Source organism: Corythoichthys intestinalis, chromosome 3, assembly GCF_030265065.1.
Source record: "Corythoichthys intestinalis isolate RoL2023-P3 chromosome 3, ASM3026506v1, whole genome shotgun sequence".
Lineage (NCBI taxonomy): Eukaryota > Metazoa > Chordata > Actinopteri > Syngnathiformes > Syngnathidae > Corythoichthys > Corythoichthys intestinalis.
Genome location: NC_080397.1, coordinates 23,257,538 through 23,280,492, shown reverse-complemented (window position 1 = coordinate 23,280,492; position 22,955 = coordinate 23,257,538). Strand labels below are relative to the sequence as shown.

The window sequence follows — 22,955 nt, the reverse complement described above, 5'->3', positions numbered from 1 at the left end:
GAGTATGTCATACACATTTTATATTTATTTAGATTTCATACTTTTATACTTGCAAGTCACTTTTGAGATTTTAACTTATCCTGCACTCTAAAGGGAGATTCTCCACAATTTCTTTGTACAACTGTATAATGACAATAAAGGGCTTTTCCATTCTAGTCTATTCTATTCTATTGGTGCATTTATTTTTATTATCATATACTTACGTTATAATAGACGCTAACGTGACTTTCCTGTATCCTTTTGTCTGTAGTTTTATATTAATTTCTTAACTCTTTTGGCTTTAATCGTGTTGAATTGTGCTATACTATAATTTAGGATAATTTGTGTCCTATGGCATTACTGGGGGCGGGATTTAATAAGCATCGGCTTCTCTCGTCAGCCCTTTTCCCCCCCAGTTTTACTGAATATAAACACAACTGAATGCTGTATGCTTGGATCTGTCATGCCTGAAAAGAAAATAAACAATAAACAACAACTAATAAATTTGCCTTGCCTTTGATATATTTGGCTTGAAGAAGTGAGCTATAAGCAGCCGGTGAAAAGTGTTTATTATCTTAAAAATAACTAAAAAGTTTTTAAATAAGCGGAAAGAACTGTGGTAATTATTTCAGCTGAACCAATATGTGACAGTTTGTTAGATATAAGAGGGTAGACGTTTACAATTTTCTTCCACCATTTAGGTACCAGTAATATGATCTACTATTGCCGAACATGTGTAGTTATACTGTATCTGTACCAAATATGCATATTATGTTTATATATTTTATATAAATAATTGTATTTTATCTATTGTATCTATTTATTTGTGTATGATTACACTTTATATGTTATCTTGATTAAAAGTTGCTTAAATTGACACCAAATTATAATTAGCATTGAAGCTACGATGCCAAAATAATGACTTTTTCCTGCTTTCAATAAAAATATGCATCAGACGATCACATTTAAATCACTTAAAAAAGAGACTAATGACAAAAATAACTATGTGTGAAGCATTGAAGGATGTCAACAGCTTAGCAAGAAAGTGATGCCTTTCACACACAAATGTGTTGCCCAGGGTGACACATTACTTTGGATCACCTCCCCTCACACTCTGTCACCCCACTATTTAATGCCTCTCTAACCAGAACAATGTCTACTTGAGAGACCTATTGAATGTGTGTGATGTATACTGAGTTTAATCAAATTCAGTTTATGAGCTAGTGCAAAAATAGGAGAAAACACGCCAACTCTAGAACATCATACTTACTAGAAGAAATATTGAGGAAGAAAACATTTGGATGTGGATATTTAGGCACAAACTGCATGGGGAAAGAAGGTCACACATCACCATAGCATGGACTTGATTGACATCTTGGTGTTTCCACTCTTAGCTCTACAGGATTATCCACTCCACTCCTGACAACCTCTTCCAGCTTACGCATAGTGGCTTTTTGGGGATGTTGAAAATAATTGCATGTGAGCTTTAGCGTAATCTTCCTCCTAGCAGGGGCACACCCTGCAGGTATTTCACGCCTTTAGACATGTTGTGTACATCCGCTAAATGCTTTGCGGGTCTGCATTAGCATGAGAACGCGTGATGAAGAACAGGCCTCCATCTCATGTGTCTGAGCTGTCCTCAAACATCACCCACGGGCCTTGTTTTGATCCTTTCTTTGCTATCCTCAAGGACCATCCATACTTCACCCTGTGTCTCATTGTGAATTTGTGTGTGTGCGGTTTGTAACCACACAGCAAGGCTTGGCAATTCTTCTTCCCAATCCACCATCACTCGTCCCTGATATATATTTTTCTTCTTGCAACTCTTCAAAGCTCATAGGCTTTTTCCCTTTCATTTTTCAAGTCTCAGGGTCTTGCTATTTTGTGATGAACAAATCCAAAGGAATTATGCGTATGTGCTACTGTGGCACGAAAACACTTGTATAATCATAATCAGATTGCCTATGAGTCTGGGGTCCCTTTTCTGTGCGTCTTTATCCGACATACATTTACCAGTTAAAGGGAGATAATGTAGGAAATGACACATGGTTTTCATTCAAGAAATTTTCCGACCTTGAAAATAGCCCTGAGTAATTCTTGCATCTGTTTGAACTGCTGCTAGTCTTTCAGTACGAATAGAACTAGAAAAAAAACTTGCCATTGACGGCCATAGACGTCCAATCCATTTGAACTGTAAGGGCTGGCTGCGAACGATGCCTGGCAGCCTCCCTGATTCGCATGGATCTGAGGTCTATGGCCGTCAGTGGTGCTGAAGCATAATCAGTTCTGTCCAGCCCACCTGGTTCAAATGGATTCAATGCCCATAAACACAATGAGCACACCGACACACAAGCTGCCGTCGGCCACGTCGTGACCAGACACTCACGTGCAGACTCGCCGATGTCACACACATGATTTCAAAGCACATGTTCTTACGTTAATGGCAAATCTGCCATCAAGCAGAATAGCCATTAATGGCCATTGACCTCCATTAATGCTTCATTGTGATCCGTAGTCGTGTGTGCACAATTCGGATAGACACGGCAGTATTTTCCTCATGCAGAATATCAGCATATCAGATTTTACTATTATCTGTCTTTCATTTCTTTTCATTTTTTTCTGTATTCATTGTCATATCAGCTGGCCTCTGATTTCAAAAAATGAATATGGGTTTTGTGCCATGTGAGCGCTGGTGGCTCTAGACAGTATCAGTGACCTGCCGACGGGAAAAGCGAGGATTAGCGCTCGGATGAGCTCGCTGTTAACCACAGATGGGTGCCAAGCCGAGCGGCGAGTGAGCCCCGGCTGTGTGGGTTCTGGTTTGTTGGATGAGTAGATGTGCCCGGGGAGTGCAGGGATTGTCGGTCATATGGCAGAGTGCCCCGTGTAGCCGCTTTTGGCCGAGCAGCACTGGCTCTGGATTGACAGGTCATTATGTCGGGTCATATTTTCTCTGGATTTACACGAGAGAAATCAAAGCCACTGCTAATCAAAGATCATGACTGTTTTTTGGCAGTACATGATTTGTTTCACTGTGCCAAAAAATGGCACCCAAAAACTTTTTTTTTTTTTTTAAAGGCTTTAAGGGTTAAATTGCAGATTCTATTAACAGAATGACTTCTAAATCTAGTTAAGTTCAACGTCAAGTCGTGTATTTAGTTAGCAAACTCACAAGCCCTCATAGTCAGTTGTTAAAAAGTAGTTATTTCAACAACTAATGAGACATTTTTGCAGTGAGGTGAGAATTTCTGTTTGAACTATAAGGTTTAAAGTGGGGTAGTGTTTCATTGTAAAATATCTCAAATACACGATTCTCTGAAAATATCTTGTGATTTAATGTTTTCTGTAAAACATGGTTGTGAAAGTGTTAAATAATTAAGTAATAATAAAGAAGAGTTGAGCTAAAATTGGTGCAGTTTGCTTTATGAGTATAGAACTTATAGATGGCTATGTTTACATGGACACCCTTATTCGGATTAAAAGCCTAAATCTGAATAAAAATGCTTTACGTACACACCCCAATCAGAATATTCAAACCAGATCCAGCCCATTCTGATCAAAATTGTACTCTGAACGCAGGGGTCGCGTTAACCGAATATTTTCCGTCGTTGACTGTTTTTTTAAAACGATGACGGAAAAAACTGAAGTCCATCTGTCATTTTGACAGGTTGCAATTCACACCCCAGACCACAGGGTGGCGAGTGAGCATATTAATTAGCTATTGTCTCTCTTGATGCATGACGTTGTTGGCCTTACTCGGAAAAAAGTCAAGGCAACTGGGTGTCCGAAGTTTCTTCAAAAAGCCCCAAAACGACGATGGTGTTGATAAAAGAGGTGAAAAAAGAGTGTGGCCGCAGAGCGCAGATTCAGCCTCCAGAACAACATCAAAACGGCCATGAGAAGTCGTCTGTCTGAGGCAAAAGTCTAAAACCTCATGACAATAGCCTCTGCAGCAATCCCAGTTGAGACATTTGATTATGCACAAGCGGGCACGCAATGGCGTACCGCACGCAGGCTATTTTTAGACCGTGACGTTGCATCGTAAAGCGGAAGTAAAGCCGAAGTGGGACATTATAGACCCGCCCTCGCATAGACCCAACGTAAAAAGTGCTACTTTTCTCTGGTAGTCTTTCAAAAACGAACATGCCGATCACGCATTGCTTTTTTGGAACTTGGAGAAACGACTCTAGACATTACGACACATGAAGGATGTTTTCTTCATATGTTTCCGGAACCAAAAACTCGGGAGGAAAAAATGTGAAGACCGAATCAACTTGCGCGGACTTATAACACCAGCTCGGCGAATCCATACACGTTTCATATGCAGTAAACATTATGTTGGGTTGGCATGGTCTTTCAGAGGACAAAGAGGTAAGCCATTTTTATATTTTTAACTTTTTTTTTTTTTTTTGCGTAACGTTGTGCCGTACTGCTTCTGTCTGACAATGAATGACCTGAAAAGAATTACAATGGTATCTGACTGCCACTGTTACCGTTTCTGTTATATATATAAAAAAACAACTTTAGTAAGGGGGGAGTGTAAATAAATTATAGGATTAAGATGTGTTATCAATGAAAAAATTAAAAGTGTTCGTTGGCTGTCACTGCATTTGCGATAGCTACACAAAGCTAACTAAATTACCCCCCAAAACGGTAAGAGACGTAGGACAACCAGAGGATAAATAAGAAAGACAGGGCTGATGGTAAAGGATAGCTTGTTGAAACAGGAGAATGTCATTGTCAGTCGCGTCGATAAAAAAGCTAAAGCTATGTTTAGGTCGGCTCGTTTTTTTCGTCTTTTTCAGCCTTCGACACTAAAGCCATTTCTTTATCTGAACATTTTTATGTTCTTCCACATCTTTGCCAGTCAATTTGGCACCAGGCACATACTTTGCGGAGAGAATTGGTAGGTTTAGCGCTGTAAACATCTCCTTCGTACAGGATTTCCATTCATTTCCTATTAGGGACAAACGGTGGCTTGTCCCTACTTAGGAACAGTAGCTAATGTCATGAATATTAAGGAGCGGAAGTGACGTGTTGCTTGCGGTACGCCATTCAAGTCCATGCGCACCAGGAGGAAGGTGTGAGACTGCGTTCAGGCCACAGCAGGTGAACTGTTAATTTCATTGTTCCATATGTAGCCTACCTACTGGGGCCACGGTCAGCTGTTTTTGTCACTGCGGAAAAAAAAGTTACATATTCATCTGCTTGATGTGTGATGGCACGGTGTGGATTTTCTGTTAAGCTTGTTCGGACAGAATATTAATTAAAAATGAATGAAAACTAAATACTATTGAATATGTCATTATTATCATTTTAAAAATTTAAGTTACGGGTATAAATAGATTATGACCGGATTTTTATGACCCTGTCAGTCAAAATGACAGACAACAAAAATGTCTAGCGCAACCTCTGTCTGAACGACAGGGGTGGTTTATGTTGATCTAAACTGATCGGTACACATAAAAACATTTTACTCCAAAATATCAGAACAAATGATCTTCACTGCACAAATCTTTGACATTAGTACAGTTTATGCATTTCTGTTACTCCTGGAAGCTAGAATTGGAGTGACCGGAAGAAAGGATGGGCGCAAGACTAAACTTGTCCATATCCAAGACACAAAACACGTTGCTTAGGATATTACAGACAAGTTTCGGAGGTACTTCCACTTAACCTCCGCATTTCCGTGCAGTGAACAGTGAATACGATTATGATTTAAATTTAGTCCTCGTAGCCTGCAGTAAACGTAGCCAATGACAAGTTCACCTTTTGCTCTAAAAAATGAAACTTTCAGCCATTTCAATAGCGTACTGCACGAATGCTATTTTTAGACCGTGATGTAGCATCGTAAAGCGGAAATGGGACATTATAGACGCGCCCTTGCATACAAACCATTATATTTCTGGGAGTTTTCTCTGGTGATCTTTCAAAAACGAACATGCCTTTCAAACACTGCTGCTTGTAGAAATGACTCCAGACATTACGACATACAGTGGGGCAAATAAGTATTTAGTCAGCCACTAATTGTGCAAGTTCTCCCACTTGAAAATATTTGAGAGACTTGTAATTGTCAACAAGGGTAAATCTCAACCATCAGAGACAGAATGTGGAACCCCCCCCCCCCCCCCCCAAAAATCACATTTTTTGATTTTTAAAGAATTTATTTGCAAATCATTGTGGAAAATAAGTATTTGGTCAATACCAAAAGTTCATCTCAATACTTTGTTATGTACCCTTTGTTGGCTATAACGGAGACCAAACGTTTCTGTAACTCTTCACAAGCTTTTCACACTCTGTTGCTCGTATTTTGGTCCATTCCTCCATGCAGATCTCCTCTAGAGCAGTGATGTTTTGGGGCTGTCGTTAGGCAACACGGACTTTCAACTCCCTCCACAGATTTTCTATGGGGTTGAGATCTGGAGACTGGCTAGGCTACTCCAGGACCTTGAAATGCTTCTTATGAAGCCACTCCTTTGTTGCCCTGACTGTGTGTTTGGGATCATTGTCATGCTGAAAGACCCAGCCACAACTCATCTTCAATGCCCTTGCTGATGGAAGGAGATTTTCACTCAAAATCTCTCGATACATGGCCCCATTCATTCTTTACTTTACACAGAGCAGTCGTCCGGTCCCTTTGCAAAAAAACAGCCCCAAAGCATGATGTTTCCACCCCCATGCTTCACAGTGGGTATGGTGTTCTTTGGATGCAATTGACTATTCTTTCTCATCCAAACACGAGAACCAACAAAAAAAATTTCCAAAAAAACTCTATTTTGGTTTCATCTGGCCATAACACATTCTCCCAGTCCTCTTCTGGATTATCCAAATGCTCTCTAGCGAACCGCAGACGGGCCTGGACGTGTACTGGCTTCAGCAGGGGGACACGTCTGGCAGTGCAGGATTTGAGTCCCTGGCGGCGCATTGTGTTACTGATGGTAGCCTTCGTTACTTGGGTCCCGGCTCTCTGTAGGTCATACACTAGCTCCCCCGTGTGGTTCTTGGATTTTTGCTCACCGTTCTTGTTATCATTTTGACGCCACGTAGTGAGATCATGCATTGAGACCCAGATCGAGGGAGATTATCAGTGGTCTTGTATGTCTTCCATTTTCTAATAATTGCTCCCACAGTTGATTTCTTTACACCAAGCGTTTTACCTATTGCAGATTCAGTCTTCCCAGCCTGGTGCAGGTCTACAATGTTGTCCCTAGTGTGCTTCGACAGTTTTTTGGTCTTGGCCATAGTGGTGTTTGGAGTGTGAATGACTGAGTTTGTGGACAGGTGTCTTTTATACCGATAGTGAGATAAAACAGGTGCCATTAATACAGGTAACGAGTGGAGCCTCGTTAGACCTCGTTAGACCTCGTTAGAAGAAGTTAGACCTCTTTGACAGCCAGAAATCTTGCTTGTTTGTAGGTGACCAAATACTTATTTTCCACCATGAGTTGCAAATAAATTATTTAAAAATCAAACAATGTGATTTTTCTGTTTGTTTTTTTTTCACGTTCTGTCTCTCATGGTTGAGGTTTACCCATGTTGACAATTACAGGCCTCTCTAATCTTTTCAAGTAGGAGAACTTGCACAATTGGTGGTTGACTAAATACTTATTTGCCCAACTGTATGAAGGATGTTTGCTTCATACGTTTCCCGAAACCAAAATGCTTAACGTTTAACGCCAGTAAGGTGAAGCCATTAACATTTCATATACAGTAAACATTTTGTTGGGGGGCCGGGTCCTTCAGAGGACGAGGAGGTAAGCCATTTTGATATTTTTTACTTATTTTTTAGCATGGCGTTTTGCCGTGCTGCTTCTGTCTAACAATGAATGACCTTAAAAAAATATTAAAATGGAATTGCACTGCCACTGTTATCTTTTCTGTTGTAAAAAAAAACCAAAACAAAAACAACTGTAGTAAGGGGGAAATGTAAATAAATTATGGAATTAAGATTTGTTATTAATGAAAAAATTAAAAGTGTTCGTTGGCTGTCAACGAGTAGCATTTGTAATCGCTACACAAAAATAGCAATGTAAATTGCCCCCAAGAACGGTCAGAGGCGCAAGACAACCAGAAGATATAATATATAAGGAAGACAGGGCATGTGGTGGTAAAGGAAAAATTATTGAAACAGGAGAATATCATTGTCAGTGGCGTAAGAAAAAGGTGTCAATAAAAAAGCTAAGGCTAAGCTTAGGTCAGCTCGTGTCTTTTTTAGCCGTCGACACTCAAGTCATCTCTTTGAGTGAACATTTGTATGTTCTTCCATATCTTTACCAGTGACTATGACACCAGGGACATCATTTTTGGACAGAATTGGTAGGTTTAGCTCTGTAAACATTTCCTTCGTACACTATTTCCATTCATTTCCTATGGGGGACAAACGGGAGCATGTCCACCCTTAGCAACAGTAGCTAAAGTAATGAATATTAATGAGCGGAAGTGACGTGTTGCTTGCGGTACGCCATTGCACCCACCTGTTTTGGAGAACTCAGTGAATAACAAATTCTCCTGGGAATGCCCCTTTTTCCACTGACAAAATCATCGCAGCTCCATTCATGTATTTGTGTGACATCACCAACAGAACTTGATGCAGAATAATTATCCCCCATCATCAGACTCAGGTTTAAAAAACGGGTTAAGATGTTGAAAATCCGTATGCACTTACCCATGGGCACACCAGTTCATGTTGTGATGTTGTGATCTTGATTTCATTACTCATTTCTATTGCCGTGGAGACTGAGCAACACAGACTGAGCAACACAGCAAGGATAGCGACAGGCAGGCCTCATTAGCGGCAGTATCTGATCTGTATGTGTTGTGTTACCGCTGTGACTCACCTCCACAGTGTCAAACTACCTGACAAAACACAACAACACACATTTCCTATCCAGACAACACCTGATACCTCTGTTCGAAATAGATTCGTCACCTTATGTTTGTTTCTTCGAAGCACAAATCTCAATGTCCTCATTTAATGAAGACTACACCTTAGATAAAATGTTACAAAAACAGTTAAATGTGATTCTGCTTTACATTAAGTTGTATAGCCTTTTTCAAAAGTAGTCCTCTTAAATTTGCATGCTCCATTTAATCTGTTAATATGCAGCCTTGTGCTCTGACTAATTACATTGTTAATGCAGAGGGAATGGAGATGGAGAGTTTTTGTGAAGGAAACAAAAACTCACTTATAAGGTTAACGCAATACATTTGAGTGTTTGACTAGCTGGCTACAAGACTAATTGTGATATAAATCTTGGCAGCATTATCAAAAGTCCGAATTAACCCTTTACTTGGCTAATTGAAACAAATACATTTACTGTGTAGTAGTAAAAACAATGATATACAGTACTTGTACAGTATTTCATTTTGATGAGTAACATACAAAGTTTCAAGTGAAAGTGCGTATGACACCAAAAAGCATGTTTATTTCATATTTCACGCTGTGATTTATGCTCCTGAATGAAATGGACCACTTGGATGTGTATGGAAACGATCGTTTTATATATTCAATTTTTCAATCCCGCGCTATAAAAATGAGTGACTTCCAGCTCCAGTCTCGGGTTTAGGACGAATGCGAATGTGACGTCACCCGGGTCAGCATCTCACAATACAGCATTGCTCTATAGCGCGCAGATGGACTGCGGATTCATCTGATTCTGAGGATTAATTCGTTTATTTTTCGCATCACGCCAGCCAAACGGCTGAAGAAAAATGCTGCTGCACCAGGGAGAGGCGTGTGAGTCTTTTTGGGGTTTCAAAAGGTTCTCATTCACCGTTGGATATTGGCCAAAACAAGCCCTATTACTGTGGGGCCATTGGACTTACAAGAAAGTGATTTTAATACGGAGGTGGCTAACATTTGGTGGCTGACATGCTCCTTGTCCACTCGGCTGATGACCGGCGGCTTGTCGCACATCCCTCCACCTGTAGAGCACTATACTCGGCTTATTTATTGTCCTCTTCGTGTGCCCGGTGTTCTGTCTGATTTTCCACCCGATCAGAAATTGCAATGTTGTGTTAAAAATGGCCGCGAATACAGCGATTACAAAGTAAACACTACAAACTTTCTTTAAAGAAAGGACTATTTACTTACGTTTGATCATAGATGGGCATGTAGAAAAGCTCTCCTCAGACACATTCTGCCATGTTAGCTGCAGAACAACTCTCCTGTGACTCTCACTGTTTACGTCTTCGCTGTGTAGTGAAGCATTATTTTGCTATATTCGTGTTGACCATTTGGCAGCTACGCGCTCCTCCGACGTCGGCCTTTTTGTCTGGCGGTCATTGTCCAGCTGCTTCCAGCAAACGAGCCCTCTGCCCTCAGCAGGGGAACGACGAGCTCTAGCCGATCGGCGAAGACAATCGACAACCCCGCTGCCGTGTGAAATGATCCGGGCTTGTTATGTGTGATTTTTTGCTTCGAAGACTTTGAAACATTACTCGGTTCAGGTTAGCATTTCGGCTAGCTGTCATGCCTCTTGGTTTGTTTACATTCTCCGAAGCTGGGGCAGGGAAATGAAAAAAAGCCCGACTAACTACGGTGGCATATCGTTCGGGAGGTGCGACAGTAAAGGTGAAGTCGACAGTTTTGACCATTATGGAGTAATTTCGCCATGTCGTACTGAATAAATGCATTTTTATTATTTCATATTCCATTTAGCACAAGACTGTTATTTGTCACGACCATACCATTTATTTAGCGACTGGGGAAAAATACTTGGATAAAAAGAATATCTCTAAAAATATTGGAGTAGAGAGACTGAAACAATGACATTTTGTGGCTCTCTTTGTCACATTTTCCTTGTTCTGAATAATTCGCCCTCAACGGGCTGAATACTAAAACAGATGAAACCATTCTCCTGCCGATGTCATCCTCCTGTTGGGGACGCGAGAGCTCTATAATGGTAGGCGTGGCTAACCAGCAGATTAAAAGACTAATTTCTCATCATCGGCACGTTGCCAAATTATTGTATGTAGTCGAAATGTCTATAAATATGATTCTGATTGACATAATAATGCTATTTAAGACTTTTTTGCTCCTGTCGTATGCACTTTAGGTTTGTGAACATGCCTGGTAACCTTACAGGCAAAGAATTTATGGATTTGATTAATAAAGCGTCTCTCTGTCAAGCTAGCTGACTAGCTTTCCAACAAGCTAAGGAATTTTATCGAAATTAACCACCAATTTTTTGTCCAATACAAGATTTAGTAGCAAAGTAAAATTTTGCCAAATCATTCAAATTATTCATTCAAAACCCCCTTCAAAATAGTATTGAGTAGCATTAATTTTCAGGGATTTTTCCTAAATCAGTATTTAAAAAAAAAAAAAAGTAAACAGCAAATATTTTTACAGGCACAAACACACATTACTTTTCTTGAACTCAATAAAAAGCATGCTATCATTCCTTACTTTTTTATTACTCAATAAAAAGGATGCATTCTTTAACAAAGAAAATGTTAGAATGAATCGTAAAAGAATCTTTCTCAAAAAGAGGAGAAAAAAAGTCAAGCTTTCATGACAAGAATTTATTTCTTTTTTTTCTTCTTTTGAAATTACATTTTGCATTAAATTAAAGTGTTTTATTCCTTTACAACAAACATTAAGCTGTGAATCAGATGTTAAGGAAGTGTATGGAACAGGGCAAAAAACGTGTGACGTCACAATATTTTACAAGCTCACAAAGGTCATGTTGTTGTCCGATCGCTTCGCACGTGGCGTCATGTGTGATGGAAGGATGGTGAGAGACATCAAGGCACACACGCACACACACGCCAGAAAACCTCACTAGCCCCCGCACCCTCGCTTGCAATTGGATTGTAAACTAGATTCAACCATTTACACAGAATGTGCACAGTAGAACAGACTGTAGTTGTCACATTTACCTTGTGACCTCTATTAACATTTAACATTTTTTTGTTTGCGTCAAGTGGGCAAAGGACCCTGCAATGCTGGAGCATACTGCATTCAGGAACCCTCGGGAAAATTAAGACCATGGACTGAAATATTGGAAAGTAATGCATAATTAGTTTGACTGTATATACTGTATACAGTGGTACCTGGAGATAAAAACGCTTCAGCACACAAATCATTTTCCGAAAAGTTTTTTGAAGCTATTTCGTGTCATATTACGGAAAATTTACTTACTATGCAATTCCCGTTTGCAGGAAATTTTTGAAGTCGCCCCATAAGATCCTGCTGCCCTGTTGGTCAGAATCTATCCCCTCGCGCCAATTAGGGTTGCCGACAATCCCGGATTGGGTGGGGCAACCTGGAATTTTCTGGAAAGTTCTGACTGGTACTGCCGCTGTCGGTACCAATAAGAACTTCCTAAATTTCTGGATGTCCTGCGCTATCTGGGACTTTTCGCAAATCTAATGCCAAGTAACATAGACCTGCTGCTCTATTAGTCAGGATCTTTCCAATCATGCTGATTCTGCTCTCCTATTGGCCTATTGTTGATGACGTTTCAATTTGCATGGAACTAATTAATTTCGTATCTTGAGATACCCACTGTGTGTGTATATGAATATATATACTAGCGTATATACATATACAGTATATATAGGCAAATATATATAGACATACTGTATATATTTATCTATCATTTTACTGCCGAATCTTACTGAAAATGGGTTTGTATCGCATCTGTATGTTTTTTTTATTTCCACGAGCCTGAATGTAGCATGACTGATTGCAAGTCTCGTTTCTCTCGAAAAGAGCCATGATTTGAGAAAACTGAATTTCCTCCATTGGAATGGGGGAGGAGGGCTAATAAAACGTTCACTTATCTACACAAACAACACCAAAGGAGTGCTTTGTTGATTTTAGTGTTGGGGGAGTGAGTGTCCTCAAAAACGAAAAGTCACATTAGTTCACGGTCCACTACAAACTTGTCTTACAAAAAGGGGCTAATTATTAGTTTTTTTTTTTTGTTTTGTTTTTCGTAGTATTTTTTTTTTAAATCATATCCCAACAGGAACCAGCCTGTTTACTGTTTAATACAATGTGAGAATCCAAGTTTTCTTTCGGTGTCTTTTCCAGGTTAGCCCAGGTTGCTAACACTATGCTTGCCGCTAGCGGCCTACTTGCGTAGCAAATTAAGTTTCAGTCAACCGGTCATGCTGCCGTAATTCTTCGACCACAAAAAGTACAAACAAACCTGGAAATTAAAAAATAAAAAAAATAAAAAAAACACTTGATAACAATGTCTCTGTGGACACACAACAGAAAAACTCTTCCATGGCACAGTTGACAACAGAAATGTGTGTGTTAATGTTTGTATGCGTGTCTGCAGGTGTGTACATGTGTAGGGGATCAGAATTACAACATTAACACCTACATTCTTCAAATCCATATCAAATCAGGGAAACATCATGATGTAAGAAAAAAAAAACACTACAAGTTAACAGCAATCAAAGAAAAAAACTGTCACTACTTTAGAGTGTAAGGCACAAATTTACATTTGGGTAAGGGTTCAAAAAGAGAAGCACGTGTTTTTCGTGCTCATTGGTAATGTTGTTTCTTTGTATCACTTGGCCAATCAGGAGCAACGTTACTGACTCACACACAAAAAAACAGTGCTGATTGGAGGAGTGAAAAGAGGATTTAGGATGGTTTGTGTCAGTAAAAGTCCTTTGTGGCACACTGTAAATAAATATCTTCACCGTAAGTCATTAAGAAAAAAATCTACTGGCTCCAGTTTAATGACTTTAAATATCTGTTGTTTTTTTCAAATCACACTTGATTAATTCATATTAAAAAGATCTCTCTGTCCTCTGCCTTTGTTGAGCCTAAAAAGTCTTTTTTGTTTCTCTTCAAAAGCACTTCATCAAAAATAAATACAAGAAGCTATTAGTATTAACAGTCAAGTGTTGTTCAGTGAAACGCAAGGACTTTTCTGGCCCAGGACCGTCCAGGCGTCGACTTGATTGTGATAACACTTTTGAGGCTTTTCACAGTATTCCAACAGGCAGCTAGACTAGTCTTTTCAGTCTCTGAGTCCAACGGCCTTCAAGGTACTGTAAACCCCAAAAACCCACCCACTTGTTCCTTGTCCACCTGAATCCATGCTGTCCTTGTGGAGATAAACAGAGCCCCCCTACCTCTCCATGCTACACAGATCAAATCAGAGGGGTCTCCTTTTGTCTCAGTAGCAAGTGTTCCCTCTGCTCGGACGTTATTTACATATTTGTATAAAAGAAAATGTTTCCTTAAAAAAAACTGTTCCTTAACCAACAGTACTGTACACACAAAGAACTGATCACGAAGTCCGTGCTCATGTCTCTCTTTCGGAAGCGTTCACTCATGCTAGGACCCCCATCAGACTATGTACAGCCGTCGCTGGACTTCATCTTTGTGGAGAGTGACACAATGGACGGTTTGGGAGGGACGTCGGGCTTAAGGTGTTTGATGCCACCGCGGGGGAGTGAGCCATAGGCACCCATGCCAGACTGCCGTGATAGAGATATGCCCTGCGTTGTCATTTGTATGGAGTCCACCCGCTGAGGTGCGGGAGGCGGCGTTTCCACATGGTTGAAGCTCTGGTGCCTCGACAAATGGGAGGAGTTGGATGAGTTGGTGTTGTGCTTCTTCAGGCCCGACGAGCCCGAGGCAGAGGACGACGAGCCTTTCCGGAGTCCGTAAACGGACGAGTGGACCTCTAGACGTTTTCCCATCTGCGGGACCGCTGGCGGGATGGTGAGTGAAGCCTCTCGTTGGGGTACGCGGGGCGGAAGCATACCATCTGGGTCCACCATGGAAAGGTTATGGTGTGGGTTCTTGACCGTCTTGTACTCCAGAGTGGCGCCCTGGTCATCCATGAGGCCCATGTTGAAGTCGCTGGGGTGAGGCTGTTCCACGTACTCGTGCTGGAAGGATTGTTGCAGGTGAGGAGGTAGTTGGTGCTGGTGCTGGGGCAGAGGCAACACCACCACGCTGGGAATGTGTCCTGGGGATGCCCTCAGGGGCAAGTCTGAGATGACAGGGGACCCTATGGGGGGCATGTCCTTGGTGCAAGCATTGATGAGGTTTTGGTTACGTTCCCACTCGCGGCTTCCTCGACTGGGCTTGCGGCGTGGCTGCATGGGGGTGGATTCGGGCGTCGGTAGGGCGGTGAGGTCTAGGTGGTGCTGATCGGCTTTGATGAGCATCTTGCCGTTGGGTGTCAGTCGCCCGTTGTGCATCAAAGGTGTGAGTATAGCCTCAGGTCGGCCGTCTTTGGCCTGCGTCTCAAACAGACCTGTCAGTTTCGTCACGCTGTTCATTGAACCTCGGCGCGAGTGGAGGTGGTGGTTGTCCTTGTCCTTGCGGCCGGGCAGATCCAAGTCTCGACGCCGGTGGTCACATACGCAATAGACAATGATACCGGAAAAGATGGCGCCCATTGCAAACGCAAGGATGACGGCGATGGCTAACATAGTGACCGGAACCAGCTGGTCGCGACCCTTCTGGTAGCTCTCACGGATCACACCTGCAAAGAGAACAAATTCCAACAACGTTATCCAACTGGGACACAAAAATCATTAACTCATGAAACATCAACTGATTACGTGAAAAATTACAGCTCCGAAAATACTTTTATTCTAATGAGTTAACATTTTATACATCTGGTTAAAGCCAGGATTAGTCCTCCATTTTTCTGTTCTGTATAAATGTCATATACAGGGAATTGGTCGACTCAGAGGCTTCCCTACTATTTCACCTTTAGAGCTTGTATCACAGCAGTAACAAGCAGGACACTGCCTGAAAAAAGCCAACATTTTTCTGTGTCAGTGCTCTGTATAAATGGCACTGACACGGAATGGATATTGACACTGCAATGTTTTGCCTTCAGAGGTAGTATCAAATTTGAGAGGTCATCTGTATGGTAGGATAATATGTACTGCCAAGACCATAGTTGTGAAGTGCAACACCTGACACTCACTTCTCCAGCCCTGTTGTGTTGAAACCTAAAAGCAATTGTTACTGACCAATAAATAACTTAAGCGCAACACCTGACGCTGGTACAGCAAGAGTACACATAGTTACAGAGTTTTCTATGTTAAAAAAAAGCAGAGGAGATTTGGCAGTTTTTTGAGGGATTCTTGACTGAAAGCGACAAAGGTGAAATGTATACTGCAACAGAAAGATTTGGTCTACATATGAGAAAAGAAAGAAGTAACTGCAATCTTGTTTTCTAATTTAGCCCCTGGAAAGATAAGGATGGATGTTGGCTTTGCAGCAGCTTCATTATAACTGGGTGGAATGTTTTATTGAAAGAAACGCAAATCAATATGACAGGAATATGGAGGGAGAAGTTAAGACTGAAGAACTGAAATGGAGTATCGCAAAAAATTTGTTACCAATTCACACTTGTACGTCAAGCAAATGAATATCACATATCTACTGACACCAGTGTTGTTTTTGGCAGGCCTTTTAAATTTCGTCTTAGTCTTTTGGACGATAATACTCATTAGTCATATTTTAGTCATCTCAAAATGTATTTGTCTTGATATAGTTTTTGTTGACAAAGACTAAAGTCTATTTTTTTCTGGTTTTAGTCGACATTTACTAAAAATGTTTTTTTCTGTAAAATTAAAACATTTTACTCCAAGAATAAATAAATAAATAAATAAAGGTTACCAACTGTTTCGAATGAACATTGAAAGTTGAGCACATATTGTAACGTCTACAAGGACAAAGCCAACTAGGTGATAATACACACTCAGCAGGAAAACAGTACATTATTTTCAATTAATTATACCCACCTGGACGCCACAAACGGTAATAATAAAAGTTGTCCGGGAGTTTAAGAAGACGCTCCCCATTAGCATTAGGCTAATTCTAACGTGTTTGCTATGCTAACGCTGTGAGTTCCGCACAGACCTTTAAAGGCTAAAACAACATTGCATATTATCTCTGACCAAGATAAGAAAACAAATCTTACGTTTCTGCAAGCCTTGAGAGGCAAATCAGACATTGCTACGATGCAGGCTAACTCCATATAAAATGTCACACATTGTGAATATGCGACGAAAACTCTTTCGCATTTTCGTCTCGTTCTCGTCTCGTCAGACGAAAACTGGCATTCGTCTCATTGTTTTACTCTCCCAAAACACGTTTTAAGCCCGTTAGCGTCTCATCATAGTCATTAAAAACGTGTTTATTGACGAAATATTTTCGTTATCATCATCGTTGACGAAAACAACAGTGACACACTGCATCAGAAATCCTGCTACGTTCGATATAGTGAGGCAAAAAAGGACTTGGCAGCCACTTAGTGTGTATTGAATTGAATTGCTACGTCACTAACAATGTTAAATTATGTCTCTAATTTAGGGTTTCTACAGGTATCAAGAAATCTCATTTAATGCTTTTTAATGCCACTTTAAACTAATGTAATGCCCATGCCCAACTGCAGATTGTTGTTACACACACAAATTGTAAGTAGAGTTGTCTGATAATGGCTTTTTAACCGATATCTCAAAATTGTCCAACTCCAAAAATCTGATCCCGATATCAAACCAATACTGATATACAGTGGGGCAAATAAGTATTTAGTCAACCACTAAATGTGCAAGTTTTCCCAATTGAAAAGATTAGAGAGGCCTGTAATTGTCAACATGGGTAAACCTCAACCATGAGAGACAAAATGTGGAAAAAAACCCCAGAAAATCACATTGTTTGATTTTTAAAGAATTTATTTGCAAATCATGGTGGAAAATAAGTATTTGGTCACCTACAAACGAGCAAGATTTCTGGCTGTCAAAGAGGTCTAACTTCTTCTAGCGAGGTCTAACGAGGCTCCACTTGTTACCTGTATTAATGGCACCTGTTTGAACTCATTATTGGTATAAAAGACACCTGTCCACAAACTCAGTCAGTCACACTCCAAACTCCACTATGGCCAAGACCAAAGAGCTGTCGAAGGACACCAGAGACAAAATTGTAGACCTGCACCAGGCTGGGAAGACTGAATCTGCAATAGGTAAAACGCTTGGTGAAAAGAAATCAACTCTGGGAGCAATTATTAGAAAATGGAAGATATACAAGACCTCTGATAATCTCCCTTGATCTGGGGCTCCATGCAAGATCTCACCCCGCGGCGTCAAAATGATAACAAGAACAGTGAGCAAAAATCCCAGAACCACACGGGGGGACCTAGTGAATGACCTACAGAGAGCTGGGACCACAGTAACAAAGGCTACTATCAGTAACACAATGCGCCACCAGGGACACAAATCCTGCACTGCCAGACGTGTCCCCCTGCTAAAGAAAGTACACGTCCAGGCCGGTCTGCGGTTCGCTAGAGAGCATTCGGATGATACAGAAGAGGACTGGGAGAATATGTTATGGTCAGATGAAACAAAAATAGAACATTTTGGTAGAAACACAGGTTCTCGTGTTTGGAGGAGAAAGAATACTGAATTGCATCCGAAGAACACTCTACCCACTGTGAAGCATGGGGGTGGAAACATCATGCTTTGGGGCTGTTTTTCTGCAAAGGGACCAGGACGACTGATCTGTGTAAAGGAAAGAATGAATGGGGCATTGTATCGAGAGATTTTGAGTGAAAATCTCCTTCTATCGGCAGGGGCATTGAAGATGAGATGTGGCTGGGTCTTTCAGCATGACAATGATTCCAAACACACAGCCAGGGCAACAAAGGAGTGGCTTCGTAAGAAGCATTTCAAGGTCCAGGAGTGGCCTAGCCAGTCTCCAGATCTCAACCCCATAGAAAATCTGTGGAGGGAGTTGAAAGTCTGTGTTGCCTAACGGCAGCCCCAAAACACCACTGCTCTAGAGGAGAGCTGCATGGAGGAATGGGCCAAAATACCAGCAAACATTGTGTGAAAAGCTTGTGAAGAGTTACAGAAAATATTTGGCCTCCGTTATTGCCAACAAAGGGTACATAACAAAGTATTGAGATGAACTTTTGGTTTTGACCATATACTTATTTTCCACCATGATTTGCAAATAAATTCTTTAAAAATCAAACAATGTGATTTTCTGTTTTTTTTTCACATTCTGTCTCTCATGGTTGAGGTTTACCCATGTTGACAATTACAGGCCTCGCTAATATTTTCAAGTGGGAGAACTTGCACAATTAGTGGTTGATGAAATACTTATTTGCCCCACTGTACGTGGTCGTGGACTTATATTATGGCTAATTCTATTGTGATGTCCCACTGGATACTTTAATCATGATAAATGTAACAACTTCAAGGTAATCCAATGAAAAATTCTGTGAAAAATAAAAACAACAACAAGTTATAGAAAAAAAGTGCTTATATTGCACCACCATTGTTGAAATCAAAATAGTGCAAACATCAGTTTCTTGGATGAAGTGCAAGTGCAGAGTGCCAATACGGCACTGCCATATCACATATGGCTCACATTTTGCTTCTCACTCAAAATAACAACAAAGGCACGCAGCTTCAGTACAGTAAATGGGGTATGTAATGAGGTTATAATTCATTATTATTTATAATGAGTTTATAATTCATTATTTTTAAATCATTTATTGTCAGGGGTGAAAGTGGCTAGAATTTCTTGCCGGAACTCCCTTGGCTCTAGCACCCCCGTGACCTTCGTGAGCCTAAGCTGCTCAGAAAATGAATGAATTAATTAATAGGTTTCATACATGCATTAGGCTGCTGCATTACACTGGAACAAGGCATAAATGAGAAACTGATTTCCATTCAAAATAGTATTTTTTCACTGATTTACAAAATTCCATCTAAAACGCCATCTAATTTTTATATTTCCTTATATTTAAAAGCAAAACCTCAATTTTAACTATTCAAGAACATAGGACATACTTTAAAATTGAAGATAATATACTGTAAACACTGCTTTTTTTTTTTTTTTTTTTTTAATAATAAAGATACAACTAAGTAAAATACATTAAAAAAAAAAGTGCAAATGACTTATATTATGCACAGTGAAATTAATATAATAATAATAATACATTTTATTTATAACGCACTTTACATTTGAAAAACAAATCTCAAAATGCACTATCAAAGTGAATATATTTTGAAGACAAAGCAAACATACTTTTTTTTTTAATCATGAGGAAATAGATTAGTAGCCTTACAAAAATGAACAAAAATAAGTGCACATTAACATTTGATTTATTTATTAATTTTTTTGTAGAGGATAGATCTTAAGCCCGAACCCAACCCGATCCGACCCGAAGTCGGGCCCAAAATGTCAATTATTTTCGTTCGGGTTGGGCCGGACTTTTCTCTCGTTTAAAAAAAAAAAAAAATATATATATATATATATATATATATATATATATATATATATATATATATATATATATATATATATATATATATATATATATATATATATATATATACTAAAATGATGTATGGATGTTAAACTAAGGAATATAAAAAAGGAGAGTGGGGCATGATCGTTGAAGATGCAGAAACCTGTGTCAGCTTCTTGTGTTTTTTCTGCCAACTCGAAGAGATTAAAATAAATATCAAATCCACTATCCACCTGATAGAATACACACAAATATAAAAGATATACGTAAATGTTTATTGTTTAACTGGGAGAATTCGTTACAAAAGACAGACTTTAATTTGTTATCTTTATAGACAGGCATTGTCACAAATGTGATCACACAAAACGCAACCATGCATCGCATCGCATCGCATCGCATCGCCACATTTCCTCCTTCTCCTGAGTCCTAACAAAAAAACCCCATAACATTTCGGGGTATTTTTTTGGGTTCGGGCCTGCAAATCAAGTTAATTGATCGGGCCGGGTCGGGCTTTAACACCCGCAGGCCGGGCCAGGCTGGATTTTTTTAGGGCCCTACTAACCTAACCCCTACTTGTCAGATACAGAGAGACACTGGGAAGAACTACAGAGAGGAAATAAATGAATAATAAATATCGGTGGAAACGGATGACGCTACACAAGCTCTTTATTATGCTTGTTGTTCATACTTGTGTATGTAAATCTGACGTTAGTAGATTGCTCTTATTGGAGATGCGAGTATGGCAGCGTGGCAGGGCTTTTTTTTCCAAACATGGGGTTTTGATTGCCTGGTAATCCAGACTCACTGCTGTTCCAGCTATTGAATCTGGCCACCATTAAGCGGATAAAATTTCCAGGGCGGAACAAGCCACAGCAAACAGACAGCGGAGTGGACCAATCAGCGACGGGCGGGACGAGGGACTTGCGCGCGGAAGTAAACATACGAGGAGAGCGGAGTTTATTAAACATGGCTAGCACGAGACAGACTGTTGTCAACGACTTGTGTCAATGTGTTATTGGTAATTTAAAACTGATTTTACCGTGGATTGGAACATAATCTCGGGTCTCCTGTACGCCATCTGTGTTGTTGTGGAGACGACTTCCAACGCGGAAGAGTGACGTTGCTCGTTAAGAAGACATCATGCAAATAAACGAATCTGATTTGTCGATTAATTTTGTACTTGCTCGAGAGGCCGTTAATGGGCTCGGTCCCAGACTATAGTCTCAGTGTTTGAAAAACACAGGGAGAGCAGTCTGGCCGTGCCAGGCAACGGTTTTGACAGTTGCCGTCATATTTTCGGGATCAAAGCGCCGAATGCCAGAACGGCCTTCCGCCTGAAAATTTCATCCCGGTACGCCGTTTGCCTCGTTCCGGCTCACTTTCACCCCTGTTTATTGTTCATTTAATTTTTGCACCATAAATGCTAAAGGTCTGCTCACAAAAAAAATCGCAAGCACCTTAGTTTGGAGACATCTAATGATTGATAAGCATATGTGCTGTGCTTAGCTGTGACCAACCTTTGTACATAGGCAGAAGGCTTCTACATTTAAGGCAACATGCATATTGGCCCAAAACCGATAATGATCAACCGATGTCAATATTGAATGATATCATTTTAAAACCCAAAACCGATAATGATCAACTGATGTCAATATTGTATGATATCATTTCAAAATGCTTTCATCGGCCGATAATATCGGCTACCCTATAATATGGGACAACTCTAATAAATTATAGAAAAAGTTTTTTTTTTTAACCATCAGGCTTATACAATTTTTAATGCCAAGAACATTTAGTTAATGCTTTTTAAGGCCTGAATTTTGACAAAATCCATTTAATGACTTGCACAAACCCCTTAATTAGCATAAGTACACATCAATTGTGAGAGACAGAATATAAAATAAATGAAATCACATTGTATTACTTTCAAGCAATTTATTTGGAAAATGGTGCCAAAAATAAGTATTTGGTCAATAGCTAAGGTTGCACGCAATACTTAGAAATGAAACCTGTTAACAGATCTCAAACATTTCCTGCAATTCTTGACCAGGTTTGCACAGTGGAATTTTCAGCTTGCTCTTCCTAAGCAAACTGCTCCAATTGTCTCAGGTAGTCGGCTCGTTCCAGCTCCTCTCATAGATGATACAGTAGATAAGAATAATAGAATTGGATGAGGCCACATCACAAAGTGTATATATAAGGGATTGGCAGCACGTTGGTGGACTGGCTGGGTGGAAAAGTATGATTCATTCATGAGCCATTGATTTTCCCCATTGTCAGTCAAAGAAATTGAAAGAAATGGCAACTGCAGCTTTCTACCAAAAAAAGCAATGCGGGCCATTATGTGTGTTGGACTAAGCTCTCGAAAAGGCAGAGAAAGAATACGTTAGAAAAATGAAAAGATTAGTGGTTTCATTACTAACATGCAAATCATCAATGGTGCATCCCATTATGAATAAACACCATTTAAAATTGTTTTTGGCAGCCGCATTCCATTTTACTCCCTCTTAATCAAATCTAATTTATGTTTTGCTCAGGGTGATTCGCCTTTGGAGGAAAAACATCTGCCAAAATGATAAAGGATATGAATTCACAAATCCTTTTGAGAGCTGGTAGAGGAAGAGGAGGGGGGTCGGGCCGCGAGCGGGGCAGCAGGCAGTGGAAGTGGTGGACTCGGTGGCAATTAGGTCCCTTTTTCCCACTCCTGGGGTATGG

General features: G+C 40.2%; 1 protein-coding gene across 4 annotated transcripts in view; it reads right to left on the bottom strand.

Moving 5' to 3' along the window:
- Positions 1 to 11,472: 11,472 nt before the first annotated feature.
- The window catches only part of sema6a (sema domain, transmembrane domain (TM), and cytoplasmic domain, (semaphorin) 6A), a 242,861-nt gene continuing 231,378 nt past the window's right edge, over positions 11,473 to 22,955 (bottom strand). For all 4 annotated transcript variants that reach the window (XM_057831645.1, XM_057831646.1, XM_057831648.1 and 1 more), the window contains one exon: positions 11,473 to 15,449. In XM_057831645.1, the coding sequence (XP_057687628.1) occupies positions 14,305 to 15,449 (1,145 nt within the window). In that variant the 3' untranslated portion in view covers positions 11,473 to 14,304. The remainder of the gene's footprint in view (positions 15,450 to 22,955) is intronic.